At 35.9% G+C, this 14,998-nt stretch overlaps 1 protein-coding gene across 2 annotated transcripts in view; it reads right to left on the reverse strand.

The window, feature by feature from the left end:
• The window catches only part of DNAH7 (dynein axonemal heavy chain 7), a 252,745-nt gene that overhangs the window by 215,228 nt on the left and 22,519 nt on the right, over positions 1 to 14,998 (reverse strand). Inside the window, exons 5-9 of one of the 2 annotated variants that reach the window (XM_032354245.1) lie at positions 14,193 to 14,340; positions 6,081 to 6,168; positions 4,861 to 5,041; positions 2,868 to 2,943; positions 768 to 893 (exon numbers count right to left, since the gene is read on the reverse strand). In XM_032354245.1, the coding sequence (XP_032210136.1) occupies positions 768 to 893; positions 2,868 to 2,943; positions 4,861 to 5,041; positions 6,081 to 6,168; positions 14,193 to 14,340 (619 nt within the window). The remainder of the gene's footprint in view (positions 1 to 767; positions 894 to 2,867; positions 2,944 to 4,860; positions 5,042 to 6,080; positions 6,169 to 14,192; positions 14,341 to 14,998) is intronic. The other variant, XM_032354246.1, reaches the window with a different exon arrangement.

Consider the following 14,998-nt stretch of genomic DNA (forward strand, 5'->3'; position numbering starts at 1 on the left):
CTTCTAAACTGTGTGGTTGATGGTCCTCAGCCTGGGCAGCAAGCATGTCAGCTCCACGGCGCCCACCAGCATCCGCATCCCACTGCGCCAAGCACTTGCCAACGTGTGGCTGTACCTTCCCCACCGTGACAAGGTCTATGAGGTGATGCCTAACTTCCTGCTGTCACCCAGGAACTTTAACTCATGCCATTAAGGTGTGCCATATTTACTAGGTTCCTAACCATCTAGATGACTGTAGCAGCTAATGGTCTGTGGGATTTAAAACACAGCATGACAATATAGACCCTTAAGGGTGATCACCTTAAGTCTGCATGGTAATGAGATACCGGACGGGAGTAGGCGGGGAACTGAGTCAGAGGTCAAAGACAATGTTCCTGATTTACTCTACCACTACATTGCTGATTTAAAACCATGTTTGAATACTGATGGTTAAGTTTGTAGTTATTTTTTTTTTTTTTTGCAGTTGAAATAGTAAAAGAAACAATTAAGATGTGACAAAATAGCTTTTATTGCTCTTTTAAAAAGAAGCTCAAGGGGCGCCTGGGTGGCTCAGTGGGTTAAAGCCTCTGCCTTCGGCTCAGGTCATGATCCCACGGTCCTGGGATCGAGCCCCACACCGGGCTCTCTGCTCTGCAGGGAGTCTGCTTCCTCCTCTCTCTCTCTCTCTGCCTGCGTCTCTGCCTACTTGTGATCTCTGTCAAATAAATAAATAAAATCTTAAAAAAAAAAAAAAGAAGAAGAAGCTCAAGAAGGCCAGAAATACTCACTTAAAAGTCCCGTGCCACAAATCTAGCACTGCCAACATTGTAGGGTTCAATGTGTTCAAGTGATCCTTAATATAATTGCTTGCAGCTAAAAATGATTTCCTCCAAGGTTTTGGAAGAACTTCCATTCTGAAAACAAAGAAAAAAGAATCAACTATCTCTAAAAAATCAGAAAAAAACATTGTCATGCATACTTTCTGAATAATAATAGCTTCCTTTTTTTTTTCTTTAGAGAGAGAGAACGGGGGAGGAGGAGCAGAGGGAGAGAGAGAACTTTCAGCAGGTTCCATGCCCAGCACAGAGCCTGACTTGGGACTCAAACTCACAGCCCTTAGATCCTGACCAAGAGTGGGTTGCTTAACCCAGTGAGCCACCCAGGCACCCCAATAATGGTTTTACTTTAATAAAAAGTATTATGTATCCCTGACAATAATAACAAAATACATAATTATGTATGGAAGATACATAAAGGCCATACTTTCTATGGCCTAAGCCATATGATTTTAGAATAATTAACACATGAAATTATACTTGAATCCTTTTCTTTTTTTTAAGATTGATTTATTTGAGAAAGAGTTCATCAATCAGGGGAAGAGGAGCAAAGGGAGAGGGAGAACCAGGCTCCCTACTGATCAGGGAGCCCCACACAGGGCACAGTCCCAGAGCCCCAAGATCATGACCTCAGCTGAAGGCAGATGCTCAACCAACAGAGCTAACCAGGCACCCCTGAATCTTTTTTTTTTTAATTTTATTTATTTAAGTAATCTCTTCACCCAACATGGGTGCTCAAACTTACAACCCCGAGATCAAGGGTCACATGCTCTTCTGACGGAGCCAGCCAGGTGCCCCATAAACTTGAATCATAAGTTAACTTGAATCATAAAGTAACTATTTTCCCTTTAAATACTTGGTCAAGTTCACAAGTAACTCAAAATGATCAAATAGAAACAGTAGCCAACTTTTTCTCATATACGTCTTGAAAGAGGTAATTTGAAGACACAAAAAGTTTAAATTTTTTTTAAAACATCTTAAGTATTGCATGGAGCACTGGGTATGGCGTATAAACAATGAATTTTGGAACACTGAAAAAAAAAATAAAATAACAATACAAAAAATATATATATATATAGTCCAGCCTACCTGTGGAAATCCCCTTTAACTTAATCTCTGTTAATGTGTAAAGGACACCCAAAATTACCGATGCTAAGGTCCTTATTTGAAGACATTTACTCTGTAACTCCTTTGACATGCATAGTCATCCTTGACACATTAAAGATATGCCATTTTCACCTTTCAGAATGTATTTAAACCTCTATATTTTATGCCTACAATATTTTCTTCTCATGATTTTAAACACTGAATCTCACTTTATTATGTGTACGCTTATCTTGGTTTTTCAGTTGTAGTCATTCCACCTTTACAACTACAAAAGGTGATTTTGGTCCCTTCACAGGAGAAAAGCTGTTCTCCACATAGGATATGTTGGAAAGGACCGCATAATTTTTTCTTGCCATTATAGGAAAACAATCTGAGGCACTTTCAAATAATATGAAAGAAGCAAAACTGAATTATTACTAAATCATAAAAATGTAAGTTCTATTCCTCAAACTATTTAAGAGATTTATTCCTAAATGGGATTTAGGGATTAGGGAAAATATATAGTGAGTGTACTTTTCTATTATGTGTCCTATATTTTAATCTATGTAATAAATTGCAATATGTTCTATATACACACATATTTTTTGTAATGTTCCCAGTATGATTTGTGCATTCCAATTGCCATCAAGTTCTTATATCCCTATTGTATCCAAAGCCTGTGCTAGTAGCTATGGAAATACAAGGATCTATATAAGCTTCTTTCACCAGGGTACTTATGTTTTAACCACATAGGTATCCATCTCTCTGTCTACCCATCTACCCATGGATTTGTAAATAAAACATACTAGGGCTTAAATACACAAACTTAATAAGAATAATCAGTTGTATAAATGAAGTATATAGGTTATAAACATATATATGAGAAATACAATCAGTGTATAAATAAATACACATACATAGAAACAGTCATATAATTAATATTCTTAGAGAAAGTTAATCACTTACTCTGCGCGATGGGGTGGAATTTCAGCTGTTTTTTTATCTTCTTCTTTTTCCCTAGGATCTTTCAAAACAAAATCAACTAAAAGAAAATTGAAAAGTTCTGATAAACATCCTTATATTAATTATGGCACATTTCCAAGCAATTGCAAAACTAATTCCACTAAAATCAATTATTTAAATTATGTTATTTAAAATAATGGAGCCATTTGTGCATATATCAGACAACAAAAATATTTATGAGAAAACCCATGACGTCTGTGTCTTTGAGAGTATATGTTCCCTCTCTTTAACAACAGGCTCCTATTATTTCATTTGAAAATAATAATTGGTTTTAAAATTACATTTTCCTTCATAGCTATTCTACCAAAAGTAGTTTTCATTGAAGGCCAACAATAAAGAATCACAGCAGTTTCCTTTCACTGAGGAAACTTACCATATTGTTTTGTTCTCTTTTAAATTGCATAAAAACATAAAACAAGCCTGTTATAAAATCAGTAAAGGGAGCTGCTTCTGCTTCTATCTTATGGTCATTAATCCACAGTTAATTCTAATTTTCCTACCTTTAGGTGCTCTTTCTAAAATGCCAATGTTAACACCCCTCTTCTTAAAATCCTTTGGTGACTCTGCTTTAATTTTGAATGTTTTAAAAAGGCATTGAGTGCCCTTAAGATTCTGTCCCCTTCCCAAATGCACTCTATGCTTTGCCATCACGGCTGCTGCAAGCCTGAAGAGTCTTTCATGCGTGTCTGCCACATGTCACACCGTTTTCTCAGTGTGAGCACTGTCTCGTGTTTGGTTTGTATTTCGAGACAGTTCAGGCACCTCCAGATTTCTTCCTACCAAGTCTGGCATGAGCTTCTGTCCCTTACAGCACATCCTGTTTCCCCCCTTCCCACGCCTACCACTCTACTTTGTAATTAATGATTTGTCCCTCTCCCTCATTTCCACAATGAACTCCTTGGAATCAAAGATTTGCCTTTTTATTTTTACATTAGCAGGACACTCAATAAGAGTCTTAAATTAAGTAAATGCCTTCCTTAAAAGGTTCCCAGGCAACTCCAAAACATGAGGATTTCTCCAGCTTTGAATACATTATCAATTATACCAGTTTTACAATCCCAGTTAATTGGAGAACTTTTTTTTAAAGTATAGATTTAAATTATAGTTTTAATTCAGATGGACTCAGAAATGAGTATGTGGAAAACGATTCTGATGTTTAGTCAGTCTTAGAATCCAGTGGTCTATACCAGGAATCAGCAAACTTTTTATGTAAAGGGCTTGAGTATCAATACCTTCAACTTTATGAGCTACAAGGTCTCCATCACAAATACTCATCTCTGCTCTTATAGATCAAAAGCAGCCCAAACCATGTGCAAATGAATGCGTAGGACTGTACTGCAATAACATTTATTTACAAAAACAGGTAGTGAGCTGGACTCGACCTGTGAGCTGTAGTTTGCCAACCCCTAGTCCATAACAACAATTTTCAATTAATCACCTTCCAATAATGATAGCAATAATATTAATGTCAGTTAAATAATTAAATTTTAGAATTTCCTCAGTTCTAGAATTTACTCAGTTTTTACTGAGTGGATGTAACACTCAAAAAAAAAAAAAGGGGGGGACGCCTGGGTGGCTCAGTGGGTTAAGCCGCTGCCCTCGGCTCAGGTCATGATCTCAGGGTCCTGGGATCGAGTCCCGCATCGGGCTCTCTGCTCAGCAGGGAGCCTGCTTCCTTCTCTCTCTCTCTCTCTGCCTGCCTCTCAGTGTACTTGTGATTTCTCTCTGTCAAATAAATAAATAAAATCTTTAAAAAAAAAAAAAAAGATGGGATTTAAAATTTTCTTGCTGTACTTTATTAAAGAAACCTGCCTAAGATCTTAAGCAATGAAATAGCAATGCAAAAAGCAGAATAAATCTATGAATGCTTTCAAGTATAGGTATTAACTTTCAGTTAATAAGACACATTCAAATTAGAAAACAAATACTGATTTACCTATGGATTTTTTTACACTAAGAAGATAATCTTCTCTCATTTCATCAGATAATGCAAGTATGCTGTTGGTGAGGACTTTCAGATGTTGGGGGACTAAATTCAATACATGCTCTAGCCAAGAATCTTCCATTGGGGCTACATGGTCTGTATCAATTCCATGGTGAATATAATAGTAATATCTCTGCATAAAGAAGATGGAGAAATATAAATGTGTTTAGTTCTGTAGTGAAAAAAGTGTGTTCATTAAAAAACAACAACAAAAACAAACAAAAAACACCTACTGAGCAAAATCAAAACTTTAGGCAAAGTATTTACAAATCATAAAAAAAGTATCTTGTGTAATTCATGGAGGTATTTTTTGAGATCCCCTAAGTTAAAAAACAACAAAAAAAGGATAGTTCATGAAAATTAAAGCTCATCTCAGTTCATAATTACAATGAAAAATATCAAATTATATTACCAAATATAGGATGTACTAAGAAGAATCCATGCTGAAGTAGAATTTAGTGCTTTATAAATGTGTGAAAATGTCATAGTTTTTGTCCTTTTATTATTGATAATCAAGTCAATCTTACAAGCTGCAAGCAAATCGGTAACCCTATACATTAAGCTCAGAAATCTATGACAGGACTGAGGAAATCTCCAACTGACCAATAGTCCATTTATAATTTTACAGCTACTATTAAATGTGTACATAAACATTCATTTTAAGACATGTTAGTATTTCTCTAACAGACATTTAACTTTGGTATATTTTCATAAAGTTTTACATGTCACTCATTAGAAAAATTTTAAACATCCAAGTATTTTTTCAAAATACTTCCAAATCAGCAATGTTAGAGTCTTCGATATTTATATTTTTAAAAATTCTTCTGTATTCAAAATGCTAGAATAATTATATTTTTAAGTGGGTTAATATGCTCTGTAAAGTATACTTCATATAACTAAGAGAATGTCTCCTGGAAGAATAAAGCCATATAAAAGCTGTACAAGACCGAGGCTCTTTCTAACAAAGGGAGCTGGTAAACGAGATTTTCCATTGTGGTCTTAGATGGCAAGGGGGAAAATGATTTCCTCCATTAATCCCATAGAGCAATTGTGTGGAACTCCATATTTACTTCCACACCAGAAAGGAGCACAGGGTAAGCTCAAAAGTTTAAAGGCATCTTCAAGTGCTTCCTTTACATTCAAGTATACTGACAAAAGAGACAGTCCATTACCAAAATGTCTTTCTCTATTGCAGAAGTGGTCAGTTTGGGAAACGTGCTTTCACCAGGACTAGGTGAGTCTAACACCGCATCTTGTTGCCTAAGAAAATGATAAACACACTATTCAATCATACAAAAGGGCAGTTAGAATATACATCAATGGATATACAGTTGACCCTGGAACAACTCAAGTTTGAACTGTGTGGGTTCACATACACTTCTTTTACAGTACAGTGTTGTAAATTATTTTATGATTTTCTAAATATTTTCTTTAGTTTACTTCATTGTAAGAATACGGTATATGATACATATAACCAAAAAATATGTATAAAATAACTGCTTCTATTATCAGTAAGACTCCTGGTCAACAGCAGGCTATTAGTAGTTAAATTTTTGTAAAGTCAAAAGCTATACGTGAGATTTCAATTGTGGCGGGGGTCAGTGTCCAGAACCCCCCTAAGTTGTTTAAGGGTCTACTGTCAAAACATCAGGCTGTCTCTACTAAATCTTAAGAAAAAATGAATTGTTGGAACGTTTTATTAATAGTACATATAACATATATTTGTTTGATACCACATTCCACCCAGAACACTTTCTCTTTATTTATAGAGAGACAGTTCTATTGGAAGTGATTTGCAAGACCAAATCCAGAGGCTACATTCTTCTTGATGAGCTTTACCTATTCTTCCTCATTTCTCCAAACTCAAGCTCTCTCTTCTTTAAAATGTTGTAGGACTATTCTTGCATTATTGCTAAACCTCATTTCTCCAAACTCAAGCTCTCTCTTCTTTAAAATGTTGTAGGACTATTCTTGCATTATTGCTAAAATATGTATGGTTATTTATAAATAAGGGATTTAAAAGAGCACTGAGGGAAAAGATTTTTAGTTTTCCCAAAAACAGGCACATTCTTGAAAAGATCATTTCTCAGATATCTAGAGATATACAGAATAAGCTAGCAAAGAGTGAAAGTTTATATGTTCTCATGTATTTATTACTGCCTATCTATAAATGGACAATGTTGATAACTGTAATTAAATTCAAACTCTATACAAGCCACATTTTTAAAAAATCAAGTCTTTATTTTTTTAGAGACTCCACTTTAGGAGGGGCAGAGAGTGGGCATGAGTACAAGCAAGGGGAGCAGCAGAGGCAGAGAGAGAAGCAGGCTCCCCACTGAGCAGGGAGTCCGATGAAGGATCAGGATTGATCCTAGGACCCCGGGATCATAATCTGAGCTGAAGGCATATGCTTAACCAACTGAGCCACCCAGGCACCCCTACAGGCCACATTTTGTGACTTCTTCTGGGCACTACTGTGGAGAAAGACATAGGTCACATCTTCATGAAAAATAAGTTGTTCTGGGATAGCTTTAACTTACTCATCGTTGAATGCATCAGGCTCTAGATCTCAACTTCATCTGGGATTACAGGTCAGTGATGCTGTGTAACAAAACAGTCCCTCCCACTAACAGTCTAGTGAGTGAAGATTGGAGTTTTATTGAATATCCATCTGAGACACGATACTAAGATAGATGCCAGGTGCATCTTCTAAATTATTTTGTCTTTTGCAAATCCAGGAATCAAATATTTTGTGAACTTCACATTCTTTTCCATTATATGGAAGAGAAAAGAGGCAATGCAATGCCTCGGGTAATGTCTCAGTTTAATTCAGTACATAGTAGGTGCTCCATCGATGTTTATAAAATGAGGGAATACAAATATAAAAGCAGCAAGGGAAGATCTTCAAGGTATTCTGTAGTTGGAATGAGAAGCGCTGACTATTCTAACTACAAAAGTAGCCTTGCCATTATTTTGATTGTAAAGTGTTACTAATGGGACAGTAATGGACCTCAAGAATCAGGACACCTGCATACAAACTCTGCCACCCTAAAGTAGATGACCCCAATAACTGGGTTGTTGATGTTTTTTAATGGCAGAAATGCCCATGTTATTTAACTTGCTGAACCCGGAGAATATACCAAGCTTCATCCTCCACATGAGTACTGCCTGCCTGGAAGAGTGCAGCACGGTCAGGAAAGGGAAGAAGGAGAAGGTGGGGGCGACGAGGGCAGCTGCACGGGTTTTTGCAGTCATCACGAAGATCCTTTCAGCTTTAAAATTCTAGGATTCAATCATTCTGTGGCTACAGGCAAAGATTCTACTTGCTGGAAATAGTAATAATAAAAACCTTCTTTATTGATCACCTAGTTAGCCCCTCAATAGTTTCGCATACATTATCTCTAATCCTCACACCTATTGTTAGACGAGACAGAGAAATTATTCTCACTTCACAGATGAGAAACTGAATTTCAGATTCAATAAATTCCTCTCTGTCATGTAGTTAATTAAGTACAAAAAATAAGGATTTGCCCATCCACATGTGCGTCCAAACTGCCACGTTCTTTCCAGCAGAACAATATTCCTTTCAGAAATAAATCAATATAGGAGACATTTTACCTGACTAAAGAGAAAATATGGTGTACCTTATTTCCTGAAAATGAAAAAACTATATTGATTTTCTCTTTATTAAATCAATAGTGATTTTGAGTCAAGACGGTAGCAAAAACATCCCTTTTTTCAAGTTTCCTTGTGAACACCGTAGTAATTTTAACCAACATTGTAAAGAGACTAGAGAGTCATCAGCAGAGGAGATATTTCAACAAACTTTTGAAACATGAAAAGAAGAGAGAGGACAGATACCATTCTGCCTAGGAGATCCTGGACTTGTAGTCTAGCAGGTGCTAAAAGATAAAATTACTAGAATGGCTGAAAATAAGGAAGTTATCTAACTTTATGCCAGCAAATTAGACAACTTAAGTGAAAAGAGATCCCTAAAAAGCAAAAACACCAAAGTTGACTCAAGAAGAAAGAAAATCTGAATAGATACCTATCAAGTTAACTAACTGAATTCATAGATAAAAATCTTCCCACAAAGAAAACATCAGGTTCATATGGCTTCAGAAAGTCTGTCCAGGGCCTCTGGGTATCTTGGTCAGTTAAGCATCTGGCTCTTGTTCTTAGTTCAGGTCTTGATTTCAGGGCTGTCAGTTCAAGCCCCACACTGGGCTCCATGCTACGCACAGAGACTACTTAAAAAAAAAAAGTTCTGTCAAAGAAGGAATAATACTAATTCTACCTAAACCCATTCAGAAAACAAAGAAAACACTTCACAACTCATCTTGAGGTCTAAAGCCAGACAGGACAATAAAAGTACACACCTGTATCTTTCATTAATATAGACCTAAAAATTCTTAACAAAATATTAGCTGGTCAAATCCAGCAACACACAAAAATGATTATACATAATGACTAAGTGACAGGAGTGCAAGCTTTAACATGAAAAGCCTTTAATGTAATATACTATATGAAAACATTAAAGGATAAAAACCAAATTCTTATTTCAATGGACCCTGAAAAAGCATTCAACAAAAATCCAGCACTCGTTTTATGATAACTAACATCTCTCAGACAACCAGGAAAAGAAGGTATCTTTTTCAGCCTGATAAAGGGTATCTTAAAAACTTATAGCTAACATCTACATAAATGTAAAAGACTAAATGTTTTCCACTAAGACTGGGAAGTCAACTATCACCAATTCTATTCAACAATATACTGAAGAACCTAATGAGTACAAAATGAGAAGTGAGAAAAAAGAAAGGCATCAGAAATGAAGTAAAACTATATTTGAAGACAACATAATTGTATACACAGGGATTTCCATGGAAGCTTTTAAAAAGCTGCAGAACTGGTAAGCAAGTTTTTGTGAGGTCTTAGGATGTGAGATATCTAAGTAAAAATCAATTGATTTTTCTACATACTGACAAAGAACAATCAGAAAATTAAATAATTCCATTCACAGCAAAAAATACTTAGGATATTTTTTAAAAGGAGATTTTTTAAAACGAGATTCATACATTAAAATACAAGACACTGCTAAGAACAATTAAAGAAAAAATAAGTAAATGAAGAGAAATAACATGTTTATGGGCCAGAAGACTCAGTATTATTGACAATTATCCCAAAATTGGCCTACAGATTCAATGCAATTAGCTATTAAATCCTAGGTTGTTGTTTGTTTTCCCCAGAAACTGACAAGCTAGTCTTCAAATATGTATGAAAATGCAAAATACTCATGATAACCAAAACAATTTTGGAAATGGATAATAAATGTTGTGGATTTAAACTAATTTCAAACTTGACTATAAGGTTCAAGTGATCAAGACAGCGTGGTAGTGATGTTAAGATGAACATATAGACCAGGGGAACAGAAATAGAACCCCTCACATGGGCAAATGTTTTTTAACAAATGTGTCAAGGTAATTCAGTGGGAGGCTGGAACATTGGGCTATCTATATGGAAAAAAATCAAACCTCAACCTTAGCTCATACTATAGATATGCCATTAAACTAAATCATGTATCTAAATATAAGAGCTAAAACTATAACCTTCTAAGAAAACATGGGAGAAAAATCTTGTGATAGGAAAATATTCTTAGATAGAACTCCAAAAACATCAACAAAAGAAAAAATTGATAAATTGAGCTTCCTTAAAATTGAAAGCTTTTACTTTCAAAAAAGTACCGTTACGAAAATGAAGAGATAAGCCACAGACTGGAAAAAAATATTTGCAAATGATAGATCTGATAAAAGACTTGTAAAGGAAATATATCAAGAACTCTTAGAATGTATTAACAAAAATATAACATAACCCAATTTAAAGATGGGCAAAAGACTTAGACATTTCAAAGAAATTATATGAATGTCAAAGAACCACCAGAAAAGACACTTATCATCATTAGTCATTCGGGATATACAACTTAAAGCCACAGTGAGATAAAATAACACATCTACTTGAAAGGTTTTTGTTTTGTTTTGCCTATTCTAACCAAAGTGTGGGCAAGGTTGTTGAAAAACTAGGAACTTCTTCTTACACTGCTTGTGGGAATGTAAGATGGCATAGCCACTTGGAAACAGTTTAGCAAAGTCTTTGAAAATTAAACATATCCTACTATAAATTGAGCATTTCTACACTTTGGCATCTACCCAGGAGAAATGAAAACACACATCTACAAAAAGACTTGTGTTCAAATGTTCATGGCAGCATTTTCAAATAGTCCCAAACCAGAAACAATAAACAAAATGAAAGGATTTTAAAAGCATACATACTGTAAGATTCCATTTATATGAAATTTTAGAAAAGAAAAAACAATAAAAACAAAACACAGATCAATGATTGTCTGGCGCAGCCAGTGGCAGAGAGAATTATTTGGAATGGGAATAATTTTTAGCAGATGATAAAAGTATTCTAAACCTAGATTTTGGTTAAGGTTGTACAGCCATAGAAATTTATTGAAATTCATTCAATAGTACATTTAACCTGGATTAATTTAGTGGTAGGTGAACCACAGCTCAGTAAAGCTGTTCTTAAGCCTATCTAGAAGGCTATGAAAATAAAATGTTCAGGAAAAAAAAAAGAGGTGATAGAGTACAAATATAAATCGCAAATAAAATTATGACAACTAGAGTGACAAAGGCTTCTCATCAACAGTAATACATGCCATGGTGGCTACAGTTGAAAGTACTATATTGTATGATTGAATTTTGCTGAGAGTAGAAACTACACATTCTTACAAAAAAAAAAAATGCTGAAGATGTGAGGTGAAGAATCTGTTAATTAACTTGATTGTGGGAATACTTTTACAACATATACATATACTCTCACATTGCAAACTTTAAATATGCCCTAATTTTATTTGTCAGGGCGCCTGGGTGGCTCAGTTGGTTAAGCGTCTGCCTTCAGCTCAGGTCATGATCCTGGGGTCCTGGGATCAAGTCCCACATTGGGTGGGGAGTCTGCCTCTCCCTCTGCTCCTCCCCCTGCCTGTGCTCTCTCACGCTCTCTCTCAATAAATAAATCTTAAATAAATTAAATAAATTAAATCTTTAAAAAAGTTGTTTTGCCAATAATACCTTAATAAAACTGGGGGGAAACTGTACATGCTAAAAAATAACACTCCCAATATTTTTCAATCTAATGTTTTCAGATATAAGGTAAAAATTAAGATTATCATTTAGTTTTGTAGCCAGCTTAGCCATTAATTCAAGAGTAAGGACAAAACACAGAACTTTACAGAGATGAAAAATCTCTGTAAAGAGATTTTTAGATCCTCACTGAAACAACCACTGCGGGGTGAACTTCAGAGGGAAAAAAAAAGCACTCAGAAGTGAAAACTTCAATGCAAAACAATTTTCTAAAGAATTAGAAAACACATTAGTAACCCCAAGTGTTAACTTAAGAAAAAAAATTATGGAGAATTTAAGGACTCAGTAGAATAAAAATATTATAGAAATACTGGTAGAAATAAAACAACAAGTGATCACACTGAAAATGCAAAGGAAACTTTAGAGCTAAGTGAAAGCAGTCCAAGACCCCTTTGTGTTATTCAGGAGAAGACTGATAAAAATTGAATTTTAAACTTTAAAAAGAATAAATTATAATAGGTGGCTTTAAATAGTATGGTAACCACTGAAAGAATAGAGATATTTGATAGCTTTTAGGCCAATAGAAAGGGAGAAGAGAAAATTCAATTCAATAGAAAGCAGAAAAAAAGAAAAACGAAGTAAAGGCAACATAAATAGAAAGTACAAAATAAATCGGTAGAAGCACACATATATAAGAAATACCAACAACTATAAATGGGATTGGATGTACTATTAAAGTACAGAAACTCTTAAGATTGAATTTCATATGTTTATCCATATCCTGTTTATAAAAGGCATAACTAAAAAATGACATAAAATGCCTAAAAAAAGACTAGATGGCTTATAACACAAGAACAAAGATAATCTGAAAAACCAATACCATTCTATAAATATCAGAATAAGACACATTCCTTCCGAATGCATAGCCGAGCTCACAAAAAGAAAGGAAATACTCAGGAGTTAAAAAAAAAAAAAAATGGAATGGCAATCAGCAAAAGCCCGAGGCTATGGCTACCCTTCTGGGGCCCGGGGCCATAGTCTTTAATGACCCTATGAATCAGGAGATCAGGTTCTGAGTAGGACTGAGTGAAATGGAGAATTCAAAGAGAACCCTGTGTGACCCTAAAACCCAAGATGGGCTCTATCTTCACCCAGAAAACGACCAGAAATGACAGGCACTGGAAGTTATATCAAGGAAATCATGTCTTGACCAGATCTCTGGGTAGAGAAAAAGTTGCTTCAAAGATTTTGTAATTAGAGCCTACCTGGTCCACAGCTTTGGGTTTTGATTTTTACATTGTTTGTGGGTTGTGAGAGAGCTTCATCCCCAAAACCGACAGAAGTGAGCCAAACGAGTACGATTCTAGTGGAGCCCAGGAAAGGCAAACTCCGACCCCTCTAGCAGAGGCGCCCACAATCCAGCTGCACAGGGCTCCCCCAAATCCCCTTGCCCTTTGTAAGCACAGAGCACCCACTGTACCCCTTCAAGACCATGGGGTTCGTAAAGCCCCACATGGGGACCGGAAGACCGGGTTCTGTGAGTGAGTTACTTAATGCACCAGGTCATGAAATTATGTCCACAAATAGCCATGTGTGGGCCTTGAGAGTCCTAAAGAAAGAATGTACCAACCAACTAGCATGCGGCAGTGAGGAGAGAGTGAGGAGGAGTTAGTGACTTGTGTCCACTCGGCTCTTCAGAAATGGACGTCCAGCTCACACCAGGCAAGCCCGGCCCTGCTCACACGGCTGATGGCTTCACCCTAGTTCCTTTCTTTTTTTAAGATGAGGAGGCCCCCCAATGCCAGAGAAGCTGCTAGATCACCTGAGCTGGTGAAATGGGGAGAAAGAAAAACTCGCCCCACACCCTTCACCAACCACAGTCGTCGCAACCACAACTCCCAGACGTTGTGCTCTCCCGGCCAACCTCAGAATTCACACCAGCACCGCTTCAGCTCGTGGTATTTCAAAGAGAGACACCCGAAACAGGGCGAAGCTCCAGATTTCATTCTTTATTGGCATGACCTCACTCCAACAAGGCTTTAAGGCATTCTTAGAGACGCACAGAACTTGTATACTTTTAGATAGAAAGATCCCCAGTGCTCTCACGAGGGTCACACACACTGGTCAGCTTACACAACTCACATAATGACGTTAACAAGAGTGCTTCTAAAGTTTTCTCGTTCTTTATGTAGAGATTTGTTCTTGGTTTTAGTAGTAGATGGTCCAGCATAACTGTCCTCAGCTTGGTCCAATATTTTGCTCTTTTTTCCAAAGTGTTCCAGGTACTCAGCTTGAATTTAAAAAAAAAAAAAAAAAAAAAAGCATGAGTTAGTCCTCTAAAAAATAAGCTAAACCATGCGGGTGGTTAGAATAAAAGGCTAAAGCACCTTTCAAGAAAACACTACACACTTTAAGTTCTCAAGTAACCATAGGTACAATTGATTTTCTTTTATTAGGAAGTTAAACTACTCTTGTTTTATATCATCATAATAGAAACTTCGGGTTATTTCAAGAATATTTAATTAAGGGTGCCTGGGTGGCTCAGTGGGTTAAGCCACTGCCTTCGGCTCAGGTCATGATCTCAGGGTCCTGGGATCGAGTCCCGCATCGGGCTCTCTGCTCAGCAGGGAGCCTGCTTCCCTCTCTCTCTCTGCCTGCCTCTCCATCTACTTGTGATTTCTCTCTGTCAAATAAATAAATAAAATCTTTAAAAAAAAAAAAAAGAATATTTAATTAATTTAATTTATATTTTGATTAACATGCTAATAAACCCTAATTTTCAATTAATTTGCATAGAGCCTTCCTAAAATGAAGATAAAGATTATTATTAAAAACATAACACAAAACTATGTCAGAAAATTTAAAGAACCATGATGAAAAAAAGTTAATATTCAACATAATCAATCTGATGAGTCAAAAAGATAAAGAATAAAAAATATTAAAATGAT

This window comes from Mustela erminea, chromosome 8 (genome assembly GCF_009829155.1).
Source record: "Mustela erminea isolate mMusErm1 chromosome 8, mMusErm1.Pri, whole genome shotgun sequence".
Taxonomy (NCBI): domain Eukaryota; kingdom Metazoa; phylum Chordata; class Mammalia; order Carnivora; family Mustelidae; genus Mustela; species Mustela erminea.